The 12,969-nt window shown below is 39.8% G+C and overlaps 1 protein-coding gene across 1 annotated transcript in view; it reads right to left on the reverse strand.

Moving 5' to 3' along the window:
- The window catches only part of LOC105488231 (mannose receptor C-type 1), a 98,152-nt gene that overhangs the window by 10,807 nt on the left and 74,376 nt on the right, over positions 1–12,969 (reverse strand). The window contains exons 22-23 of the mRNA XM_011752104.3: positions 11,681–11,847; positions 3,285–3,387 (exon numbers count right to left, since the gene is read on the reverse strand). Coding sequence (XP_011750406.2) covers positions 3,285–3,387; positions 11,681–11,847 — 270 coding nt within the window. The remainder of the gene's footprint in view (positions 1–3,284; positions 3,388–11,680; positions 11,848–12,969) is intronic.

The following is a 12,969-nucleotide window of genomic DNA, read 5'->3' on the forward strand; positions in this document are numbered from 1 at the left end:
GAAAAGTCTTTCTCTTCCTCCCTCATTTTTTCTACTTGATCCATGAGTTTGTATCTGTTTGACTTCGCTTTTGAGTAATGCACCTTCGGGTGACGGGTTTAGGTTCAGGAATGAAGCCATACACAAATCCCTGGCTTGTTTAACCTTGATCTCAGGATCAAGCTTTACTCTTGATGATTTTCTATGCCCTTCGCCTAGGGGTAAAGCCTCCCATAATCTTATCCAAACTGGCCTAGGGGTTAGAGCCCCTACAAGACAAATCGCTTCAGCTTTCTGATCTTTTGTCTTCAAGCTCCTAGCATGTGTTTCTAATCACTGCATTGTGCCCCCTGAACTCTGAGCCACTCCATGTCAAGACCCCCAAAAGAGCTTGTTTCTGCCTGTCTTAACTGATGCCTTAGAAGTCAGCAAATAACAGCCAGAGGATGAAATCTGATGTGTTGTCTGTCTTTGTATCCTATGAACTACAAAAGTTTTTAAATGGTTGGGGATAGAGGCGAATCAAAGAATAATAATATTTCATGATGTGTAAATATTACATGAAATTCAAATTTGTGTCCATAAATAAAGTCTTACTGGAACACGGCCACATTCATTCGTTTATGTATTGCCTGTGACCATCTGTGACCACAGCAGAGTTGAGTATTTGCAGTAGAGACTGTATGTCCTGCAAAACCTAAAATATTTGAATCTGGTTCTTTTCTCTGGTCTAGGGATCTAGATATTCTGGCTTACCAGTGTGTATCCTGGCCAATTCTCCAACGTGTCCCATTTTATGCCTCATGACCTGCCATCGGCCTTGTCCTGCACTACAGAAGTGCCAACTTCTATGTTTCATTTCATTTCATTTTATTTTATTTTAGAGTCAGGGTCTTGTTCTATTACCCAGGCTGATCTTGAACTCCTGTCCTCAAGCAACCCTCCTGCCTCAGCCTCTAAAAGTGCTAGAATTACAGGCATGAGCCACCACACTTGGTGATAATTTATAGTTTATAAAAGTTTATATGCTACCTTTTTTCACTTTAATACTGTGAATCTTTCCTTAAGTCATTAAAAATTTGCAAGCAATTTTTATTTGTGGCAACATATTCTGTCATGTATGTGTATAAGGAAAAGAAAGAGAAGATTTTTAAATAAGTGTGTGAATCACCATTCACTTCTGGAAGGAGTGTCCCCTCTTGGCCCAAAGAACAGAGGCAAAGATGGTATGCTTTGGTATTACTGGTGACCTAAGATTCTGGTGCTATAGAGTGTAGTATAGAGAGAAAAATGACATGCACTGGGATGGCTTTTGGATTAAGAAAAGGTTAGGATTTCTGGAGTACTTCTCAACCATCTGAAAATATCTTAGATGGTTTTCAATTATTGTCATGAGTTGACATTACTTCCCTGATTTCCCAAATAGTATAGAAAAATTCATTAGGTCTGGGAGAATAAGGACCTTCCAACTCAAACCCATCCTTTAAGAACTCTCTACTCAGGATGACAGCAGCCCTCCCCACCTTCAACCCTCTTGTCTAATCTATTTTTAAATTTCTGACCCTTTTGTGTAGCTATGAGGTAGGAGGCAGGACTCGCTCCAGACCAGATTGAAGACTGGCTGAAACCTCTCCATAAGGCACACCCACCACTGCTGTGGCAGCCCTCAGAAGTTAACATTCCTTTTCCAAAAATTGGGATGTAATTAAAAGTGGGTATAAATATGAGTGCAGAACTTAATGTCTATGGCATAAGCTCTGCTCCACAAGAAGCAGTATGTCTGCTGCTGCTGTGCACTGTTTCTTTAATAAAAGTTGTCAACACCACCAGCTCGCCCTTAAATTCCTTCCTGAGTGAAGCCAAGAACCCTTCCGGGCTAAGCCCCAGTTTTGGGGCTCACCTTCCCTGTCAACTAGGCATTTTTATTCTAGTTTCTCTAGAAACGAAAATGTATTTAAACACCATCTTAATTGACAGCAAATATCTGCATATTGTGTTATTTTCATTTAACCATATTCTGGCTTTCTAAGATGAAAAAAGAAACTCAGATCATATATCCACATGTTTAAGGCACACAAGATACAGGACAAATAATGAGGCATATAGGATGCTTTATGCCAAAAGTTCTCAAATTACCTGAATTAAATGGAAGTATTCCTATTCTGACATTTTAAAAAGGTACAGGCAAGCAAATATCCCAAATTTCTAATAGAAAGTTTTAGTGACAGGTTTAGTCTGCCCAAAACTGTCTGGTTAAAAAAAAAAAAGAAAGAAAGCAGATTCCTGAATTAAGTACAGAAAATATCACCCTTTTTGTCTGTCACAGGCTTCTATGGATTAAAGCAACAATCAAACCTGTGGCTATGGAAGGGAATGATCATATATTTTATTTGTTTGTTTTTGTTTTTATTTTATTTTTGTGAGACAGGGTCTCACTCTGTCACCCAGACTGGAGTGAGTAGCATGATCATGGTTCACTGTAGTCTCAGCCTCTCTGGCTCAAGTGATCCTCTCACCTCAGCCTCCCAAGTAGCTGGGACTACAGGCACAAGTCACCACACCTATAGTCCCAGTTAGAAAAGGAAAATAATTTTGTAAAAGTACAAAATAATTTTTGTATTTTTTGTAGAAATAGGATTTCACTGGGTTACCCAGGCTGGTCTCAAACACGGGGGCTCAAGCAATCCACCCACCTCAGTCTTCAAAAGTGCTGGGATTACAGGCATGAGTCACAGTGCCCAGCCATGATTATATATTTTAAAGTACATTTAAAAACATAGCTCTTCATTAGGACAAATAGCTAATGCATGTGGGGCTAGGTGATAGGTTGATAGGTGCGGCAAACCACCATGGCACATGTACACCTATACAACAAACCTGCATGCTCCGTACATATATCCCGGTACTTAAAATAAAATAAAATAAAATAAAATAAAATAAAATAAAATAAAATAAGTGAGGTTGGGCACAGTGGCTTACTCCTGTAACAGCACTTTGGGAGGCCGAGGCAGGCAGATCACCTGAGGTCAGGAGTTCAAGACGAGCCTGGGCAACATGGAAAACCCCATCTCTACAAAAAATACAAAAATTAGCCAGGCATGGTGGTGCATGCCTGTAATCCCAGCTACAAAGCAGAAGAATTGCTTGAACCCAGGAGGCGGAAGTTGCAGTGATCTGAGTTCATGCCACTGTACTTCAGCCTGGGCAACAGAGCGAGACTCTGTCTCAAAAAAAAAACAAAAAGAAAAAAAAAGTGAAAAAAAACCCCAGCTCCTTCAGGAAGGTGAGGTTTTGGTAGAACTTACCAGATCGTGTCTGGCATATGTAACCTCGTTTACCGTCACAGGTATCATCCATCCATTTTCCGGCTTCGTTTGATGCACCTCCAATAATAACAACACAGTCAGCCTGTATATTTATGGAGAATGAAAAAGAAAACAATCATGAATCAATGACTATTGAAATCAATTCATTAATATGCAAAAAAATCTTCCATTATCCCTGATTTCCAAATTTTAAGATTGTCCTAATTTAAAATATGCTGAATCCATCATTACTTTCTACCCAAGTGTACCTACTATGCATATCCTCCGCATTTGAACTCTCGCTATATGAATTGAAAACCCAACCGATTTGGATAAATTTTGGAGACAGGCCTTAGAAATTTTGCTATCAGACCTTTTATTAATCACTTTCAAAACTTAGAAACCAAAGAAACTAGGAGAACGCAGTATCTTCTCCATACACACTACCAGTATCCAAACGCAAAAGTAGGTAACATCTTTTTAAAGGGAAATGAGCACAATCTATATATTTCATTGCTAAATTTATAAAAGTATTATTACAGATTCATAGTATGTGACTGGTATAGCCAGAAAGTTTCACATCTTATTTATAATCTTACAGGGGAGTATGCCAGGACTGGAACAATATTGTATTTGTTTGGTTGTGAATGTGTTTGCCATTCCAAATCCTTCTTTCCTTTAAGTACTAAATATATCTCAGATTTTTGTTTTTTGGTTTTTTTTTCCCTGAAATGCCATTATTTCCATCTAATCCTCATATCTGGTCCTGTTGGAGTAGAGGTGAGCGAAACACATGCTGCCTGCCCCATTTCAATATACAATCTGAACTTTAATTTGAAATATGGTATTTTGCTCATGTAAAGTAAGAGAAGGCCAGGCGCAGTGGCTCACAACTGTAATCCCAGCACTTTGAGAGGCCAAGGCGAGAAGATCGCGTGAGCCTGGGAGTTCGAGATCAGCCTGGGCAATATAGGGAGACCTCAACTCTACAAAAAATAAACAAAATTAGCTGGGCATGGTGGTGCATGTCTGTGGTCTCAGCTACTCAGGAGACTGAGGTGGGAGGATCACTTGCGCCTGGGAGGTTGAGGCTGCAGTGAACTATGTCCATACCACTGCACTCCAGCCTTGCTGAGAGAGCAAGACCTTGGGAAGGAAGGAAGGAAGGAAGGAAGGAAGGAAGGAAGGAAGGAAGGAAGGAAGGAAGGAAGGAAGGAAGGAAGGAAGGAAGGAAAGGAGGGAGGAAGGGAGAGGGAGGGAGGGAGGGAGGGAGGGAGAGAGGGAAGGGAGGGAAGGGAGGGAGGGAAGAAGGGAGGGAAGGAAGAAGGGAGAGAGGGGCTGAGGGAAGTCAGAAATAAAGACAAGAGACCTAGTCAAATCATTTTACTTTTTTGCTGGAGCCCCCAAATTTCACTATGTTTATTTTCACAGTTACCTTCATTTTTTTTTTGTTTGTTTGTGTTTGTTTGTTTTTGAGATGGATCTCGCTTTCTCGCCAGGCTGGAGTGCAGTGGTGCAATCCTGGCTCACTGCAACCTCTGCCTCCTGGGTTCAAGCAATTTTCCTGCCTCAGCCTCCCAAGTAGCTGGGACTACAGGTGTGTGCTGCCATGCCCAGCTAATTTTTGTACTTTTAGTAGAGATGGGGTTTCACCATGTTGGCCAGGATGGTCTCGATCTCTTGACCTCATGAACTACCCATCTCGGCCTCCCAAAGTGCTGGGATTACAGGCATGAGCCACCGCACCTGGCCAGTTATCTTCTATTTATGGTGACTATATCAATTTTCCACTTTTTCCTAAAAAGAAGTTTTCTTTTAAAGTAAACTTAAGCAAAAAAAAAAAAAAAAAAAAAGGAGTACACTTAAAGAAAATGTTGAGGACTTTAAGTTTCTAGTTTGATATATAAGGAGTTTGGAAGTTGTCACTCCCATCCACAATGCAAGAAAAAGGCTAGAAAAGCTGAAAATCAACAACTTCTTTTAAATGCATTGGAAAATGGAGGTCACAAGACAAACAGCTGCCCCCCAAATTGGAGAAACAGACTGATGGATACAGGGAATCAGAACTGACCAGAGCAGAAGCCCAGGAGCAGAAAACGGGAACCAGTATTGAGGCAGGAGATACTAAATGTCATTGACACATTGCTGGAGGTTCAGTGTGGACCAGTTTGAAAATTAAAAACTATTGGCAGAGGAGTACATGGGGAGGCAGTCCTAGGGAGATTCCAGAGTTTTGTGAGTTTTCCTTCCAAGAGCCCTACCGGATTCTTACAGTGCAGAATGGAGAAAAATCTCCACTTGCTTCCAACAGGAGAGGTGGGAGAAGAGCCATTTTTAAATACGACAGAGCATTCATTCTGTTCTTAATAAGACCAGCACTCAAGAGCGACAACTTTACCCGTGCTTAACTGACTGTGGTTTCACCACATAAACTAACCTAGGAGAAAAGAAATACTCAACTCCAGCCTCTCTAGCTTTCCTGTCTCACCCAAAAGGAAAAAACAATAAAACAAAACTGAGAAGCACTTTTGAAGGTCACAGCACAGATTCCCTAAAAGTTCGAGTCCCCATCCTAGGACTACGAAATACTTCCCCTCCCCAATATCTTACAGCCATATCCTTGGGGCTCCCGTATGACAACAGGCAGATACAGCCGAAGAACTGTGCCTCTCTGACATTATTTAAGAAGTCTTTAGGAGAACCCAAAGACAACAGGAGAGACAGAAACAAGGACACCAGAGATTTTAACCTCTGACACCTAAAGCGACAGCAAACAGCAAACACAGCCTAACTCGTAGCTAAATAAACACAAAACCTCACACTAAATGTCTATTTACCTCTGTTCCCTTTATCCACTACATCAGCAGTTCCCAACCTTTTTGGCACCAGGGACCAGTTTCATGGAAGACAAACTTTCCACGGACTGGGGTGGAGGGTGGTTTCCAGATGATTCAAGCACATTATGCTTATTGTGCACTTTATTGCTATTATTATTACATTGTACCATGTAATAAAATAATTATATAACTCACCATCACGTAGAATCAGTGGGAGCCCTGAGCTTGTTTCCCTGGTCAATCTGGTCCCATCTGGGGGTGATGGGAGACAGTGACAGATCATCAGGCATTAGATTCTCATATGGAGTGCGCAACCTAGATCCCGCACATGCACAGTTCACAATAGGGTTCACGTTTCTATGAGAATCTAATGCCGCTGCTGATCTGACAGGAGGCGGAACCCAGGCAGTGATGCGAGTGACGGGGAGTGGCTGTAAATACAGATGAAGCTTTGCTCACTCGCCTGCTGCTCACTTCCCGCTGTGAGGCTCAGTTCCTAACAGGTCATGGATTGGTACCCATCTGCGGCCCGTGGGTTGCAGACCCCTGCACTATAATATATACGCAGCTTTCAACATAAAAATATAAGACGCACTAAAAGATTTTTTAAACATAACACACACAGTTTGAAGCGAAGAGCAAGCATAATAAGCAGACTCGGATGTGACAAAGATAGTGGAATTATAAAAAATTTAAACAACTATGAATAATATGCTAAGGACTCTAATGTAAAAAGTGGACAACAAGCAACACTGGGTAGCTAACATAGGCAGAGAGATGAAAATGCTAAGAAAAAATCAAAAGGAAATTCTAGAAATCAAAAACACCTTAACAGAAATGAAGACTATCTCCGATAGGCTCACTGGGTGTGGCCCAGGAAACGAGAGAAAGGAACAGAAGAAGTATTATTTGAAGCAATAATGACTTAGAATTTCCCAAAATTAATGACTGACAGCAAATCACAGATCCAGGAAGCTCAGAGAACATCAGACAGGATAAATACTAAGATACGACATCTAGACACATAATACGCAAATGGCAGAAAATCAAAGATGAAGAGAAAATCTTGAAAGACGCCTGAGGGAAAAAAACTCTTATCCATAAAGAAGCAAGGATAGTAATTACATTGGATTTCTTTTCAGAAACCATGCAAGCAAGAAGAGTGGAATGTAATATTTAAAGTGCTGAAAGAAAAAACCCACCAACCTAGAATTCTGTCTCCAGTGAAATTATCCTTAAGAAGTGAAAAGAAAACAAAGACTTTCTCAGACAAACAAACATTGAGAAAATTTGTTGCCTGTAAACTTAGCTTGAAAGAAATGTTAAAAGGAAAAAAGAAAGAAAATTATATATGTCAGAAACTCAGGTTTATATAAATAAATGAGCATTAGAGAAGGAATAAATGAAAGAAATACAGAATTTTTCATTTTCCTTATTCTGAATTCATCTAACAGATACCAGTTTGTTCAAACAACTATAGTTGTTGTTAAACAACTATGAATAATATACTAAGGACTCTAATGTAAAAAGTGGACAACAATGTATTTGGTGATAATGTATTTGGTGATAATAGCTTATAGATAAGTGAAATAAATTATAGCAATGTTACATGGGAGAGGAGGAAGAAGTAGGAGATGCTTTCTTACATGCTATTTGAAAAAGGACTCGAATTAGTTGTAAATGTATACTGTAAACTCAAGAGCAACCACTAAAGAAAGTTTGTTTTTGTTTTTGTTTCAGGCCAAGAATGGTGGCTCGTGGCTGTAATCCCAGTACTTTGGGATGCCAAGGTAGGAGGATTGCCTGAGCCCAAGAGTTCAAGACCAGCCTGGGTAACATAGAAAGACCCCATCTTTATTTATAATAAAAATAAAAAAGAAAAGAAAAAAGTTTTCTTAAAGTATAATTGGTATACTAGGAGTGGAGAACAAATAAAATCATACAAAATATTGAAGTAAAACCAGAGAAGGCAAGAAAGAGTAGAAGACAAAAAACTGAAATACAGAATAAAAACAGAAAACAATAACAAATATGATAGGTGTTAACCCAGCTATATCAACAATCATTTTAAATATTAGTGGTCTAAATACACAAATTAATAGCGACTCATATTGGTACAAGAAATTCACTTTAAATATAAAGATACACATAAGTTAAAAGTGGAGAAAAATACACTATACTAACACTAATCAAAAGGAAGCTGGACCAGCTATATTAATTTCAGACAGAGTAGACTGTAGGGCAAGGAAAGTTACCAGAGGTAAAGAGGAACATTACATAATGATCTAGCAGACAATTCCCCACGAAGACATAACAGTGTGTATTGCGTATGTGGCCAACAGTAGAGCATCAGAATACATAAAGTGAGAACTGATAGAACTGCAAAGATAAATAGATAAATCCATGATTAGGATTGGAGACCTCAATACTCTTCTATCAAAAATAGACAGATCCAGCAGGCAAAAAATCAGTAAGAACATAATTAAACTGGACAGTACCATCAATCAAACAGATCTCATTGACATCTGTAAACTACTTCGTCCAATAACAGTAGAATATATATTCTTCTCAAGATCACATGAAACATTCACCAAGATAGACCATATTCTGAGCCATAAAACATGCCTTAACAAATTTAAAAGAACAGAAAACACATAAAATATTCTCTAAGATCACAATGGAACTAAACTAGAAATCAGTAACAGTTGGAAAATTCCAAAATACCTAGAAATTAAAGAAAATGTTAAGCAATAATAATACACTAATAGTGATACAAAGACAACCAAAAAAGGTGACTGCAGTTTTTCTGAATGAAAGTACATAAGAGACGTGTCACTGTGAAGTCAACACATCTTTAACCCATCCCTTGAGCTACAGAGAATCACAGCCTACACTCCTGCCGCAGACATCTTGTCAACCTGCAGTGTCTTCATTCCATGTGATAAAACTATCAGGCAACCTGAAACTTACATTTCAAAAGTTCTTCACTCACCCCATTTCCTTTCTTAACTATTTTTATCCCCCATTATCCTGGCTCAGAGTCTCTGATCCAGAAAACCTGTTACAATCCAAGCATGTTTCCACCACAAAACACATATTAAAAGTTCTCTCCCATTCTCCTTTTCTAACTATATTCATCTTCTCCATTTTAAAGTCCTGAAACTGTTTTTAAAAAACCATTGCCGGGAGCGGTGGCTCATGCCTGTAATCCCAGCACTTTGGGAGGCCGAGGCGGGTGGATCATGAGGTCAGGAGCTGGAGACCGGTCTGGCCAATGTAGTGAAACCCCGTCTCTACTAATAGTACAAAAAAAAATTAGCCAGGTGTGGTGGTGTGCTCCTGTAATCCCAGCTACTCAGGAGAATCACGTGAACCCGGGAGGTGGAGGTTGCAGTGAGCCGAGATCGCGTCATTGCACTTCAGCCGGGTGACAGTGCGAGACTCCATCTCAAAAAAAATAAAATAAAATAAAAAGCATTATGTGTATTTTGATTCCATTTTTGTGAAATATAAACTTTATCTGTTTATATGCACTGCGAAAAAGTCTGGGAGAAAAATTCAACAAAAAATCAGCAGTGTTTTTTTTCTGAATTGGTGAGATTACAGATTTTGTTTGTTGGTTTGTTTTTATTGTTTCTGTCTTTCTTTATGTTCTAAAAACAACAAAAATGTGTATGATAATGAATGCTTTTGATTTACAAGAAATTCACCTCTCATCCATTAAATCTGTCTAAGCAAATACTGTCTCACTCCATTCTACTTTCACCTCTTCAGTAAGTCTTCAGTCCTCACCGGTGTCATGAAAATGAAAGAATTTCTCCACAGAAAATTATTTACCCATCACCAGTTATTTTTTATCTAGAGTAGTAAAAGCAAGTTTATTCAAGAAGTAAAGAAACAAAAGAATGGCTACTTCACAGACAGAGCAACCTACGGGCTGCTGTCTGGCTCCATCACCAAAATGTATTCACCTGGCAAATAGCTACCAAATTATTAATGGTCATAAAAATGCCATGTTGAGCAGGTCATTTTCCAATTTTTTGTTTGTTTGTTTTTTTATTTTTTTGCTTATTTGACAAAGTCCAAACTCCATCATAGGGCATCTACATTTCTCTAAATTCTACTTTCCACCTTTTGTAGCTTACTCCGACTTCTTTTTCTGCATAAAACTCCTGCTACATTCAAAGCCATTTACTCCATTTGCCCAAACACATCATGTATCTCTTGCTTGAAGACTGCCCACCTTGACCATCTAACATGGCCTTTTCATCCTTTTGCTAAGTTCTCCTGATTATTATGTTTTAAATTTCTTGAAACAAAACCCTGGATGGGCGTGGTGGCTCATGCCTGTATTCCCAGCACTTTGGGAGGCCAAGGCAGGTGGATCACTTGAGGTCAGGAGTTGGAGACCACCCTGGCCAATATGGTAAAGGCCCAACTCTACTAAAAATGCAAAAATTAGTCAGTCATGGTGGGGGACACCTGTAATCCCAGCTACTTGGGAGGCTGAGGCAGGAGAATCTTTGAACCTGGGAGGTGGAGATTGCAGTGAGCCGAGATCATGCCACTGCACTCCAGCCTGGGCAATGGGGTGACAGACTGAGAGAGTGAAAGAGAGATAGGGAAAAAAAGAGAGAGAGAGAGAGAAAGAGAGAGAGAAAGAGAGAGAGAGAGGGAGAGGGAGAGGGAGAGGGAGAGGGAGAGGGAGGGAGGGAGGGAGGGAGGAAGGACCCATAGCTGATTCTTTTTCATATTTCTTTCCTCCATCATGGACAAAGACAATGTCCAGCACATAGGACACCATAGATGTGTGTCGCCTGATTAAGTCACCACCTTCCACAGTGAGTTTGTTTCCTCTTAGCTGCTACAGTTTTTATAGCTGATCCTGTCATTAGACATGTTCATTTCTTTCCTATCTTCCTTCTTATATAAGACTTGTGGTCTAGTTTAAGTGTACACACTTTTAAGGTAAAAACAAAATCTTCCATTTCGTCACACATTTTACAATCCCTAACATGGTGTTGATGTTGATAAGTTGGTTGTTCAATTATATAAGAAAAAAAGTAGTAAAATAAAGTAGCAATCTGTCTCCCAGGTTGGCGTACAAAAGCATCTGGCACATAATAAGCAGTCTACAAATATTAGCTCATGATCATGATGGTGATGATGATGGATGATGATGATGTGATCTTTAGAAGCAGTAGTAGCTTCCAGGCCTACACCCCAACTACTACAGCAGCTGCAAGGGATAAGGGGAAGGTGACACAAAGAAAGTTGATAACTCTAGGTTGAAGTGTTTCTTTTGACTGCAAGTTAGGCTTAGAATGGAACTGGGTTTCCTGACCCCTCACTATCGCCACTTCCCCAAGCTAAAGATTTTTTAACTGAATATATACTCCCTCCCTCCAAGTCAGCTCAGTCTGAAATAGGTAAAATCTGCAAGCATGGACCAGACCAAGGAGTATTCTGGTAGATTCTTTCATGGAAGAGTAATCAATAAGATGATAACCCTATGCAAGCTGATGGTGTGTAGAGAGGTGACCTGAATCTGATATTTACATCTTCATAAGAAAGACTGCTTCTTCTTCCACCGGGGTAACCTTTCCCCCAGTTTGTGTAATGAACTCCTCGTCCATCCGTCCAAAGGAACGTGTGTTCTGAATTGACATCATTCAGCCCAGTCCAGGCACTGAAAGTGGAGTCCTTCATGTGATAGGTAAGAAATGCTGAAAGAAAATTTCATGAAATAATTTTAAACTTTGAGGGTTAATACTCAAAATATGGAAAATATTCAAAATATATGAATTTCAAAATACTGAGCATGTGATTTGTGTCACTGTTACTTAAAAACACTTACCATGAACACACGAACATTCTAATATCAGCATTGTGTTATCACTTGAGCTTTGGACTTTGAAAAGTTTCATACAATAGAAGTCTAGGTTTTATCTAGGCCATTGAAGACACTTGTGCAAGCTGCACCCTGCCTGAGGGCTCCATTCTGTGCACCCTTATCTGGGTTGTGGCTGCCTACAACCACAACTTTTTCTAATTCATAAAAAGTCACCATATGGATTAGTGGCTGTCCTGATTCTGTAAATAAGATAATCTGATTTATATAATAACCATGGGACAAAGGACTCTTAACCCAGACAGTTCTGAAAAAATAAAAACTGTCATAACAAGAATCATTAGACTGTTGATATGATTTGGCTGTGTTTCCCCACCCAAATCTCACCTGCAATTGTCATAATTCCCACATATTAAGAGTGGGACTAGGTGAAGGTAACTGAATCATGGGGGATGTTTCTCCCATTCTGTTCTCATGATAGTGCATGAGATGAGTTCTTACAAGAGCTGATGGTTTTATCTTTTAATGCTTTGCTTTGCACTTCTCTGTCCTGCCACCATGTGAAGAAGGACATGTTTGCTTCCCCTTCCACCATGATTGTAAATTTCCTGAGGCCTCCCCAGCTACGTGGAAGTGTGAGTCAATTTAACCTCTTTCCTTTATAAATTAGCCAGTCTTGGGCAGCTCTTTACAGTAGTGTGAGAAGAGACTAACACAGCTGTCAAATTCTCAGTATCTCAGATTGCCAAACCAAAAGTTTCCCAATCGAGATTCCTCCTGGGAGGTGGGGTAGAAATCCCTGGAGATCAGTTGTCCATCTACTCAGTGTGCTTGGATCCAGGGGACCATCCTGATGCTAAAACGCTCACATCAGGGGCTGGGGATGGTGGCTGGTGCCTGTAATCCTAGTGCTTTGAGAGGCAGAGACAGGAAGATTGCTTGAGGCCAGGAGTTCAAGAGCAGCCTGGGCAACATGGTGACACCCTGTCTCTACAAA

Source organism: Macaca nemestrina, chromosome 9 (assembly GCF_043159975.1).
Source record: "Macaca nemestrina isolate mMacNem1 chromosome 9, mMacNem.hap1, whole genome shotgun sequence".
NCBI lineage: Eukaryota > Metazoa > Chordata > Mammalia > Primates > Cercopithecidae > Macaca > Macaca nemestrina.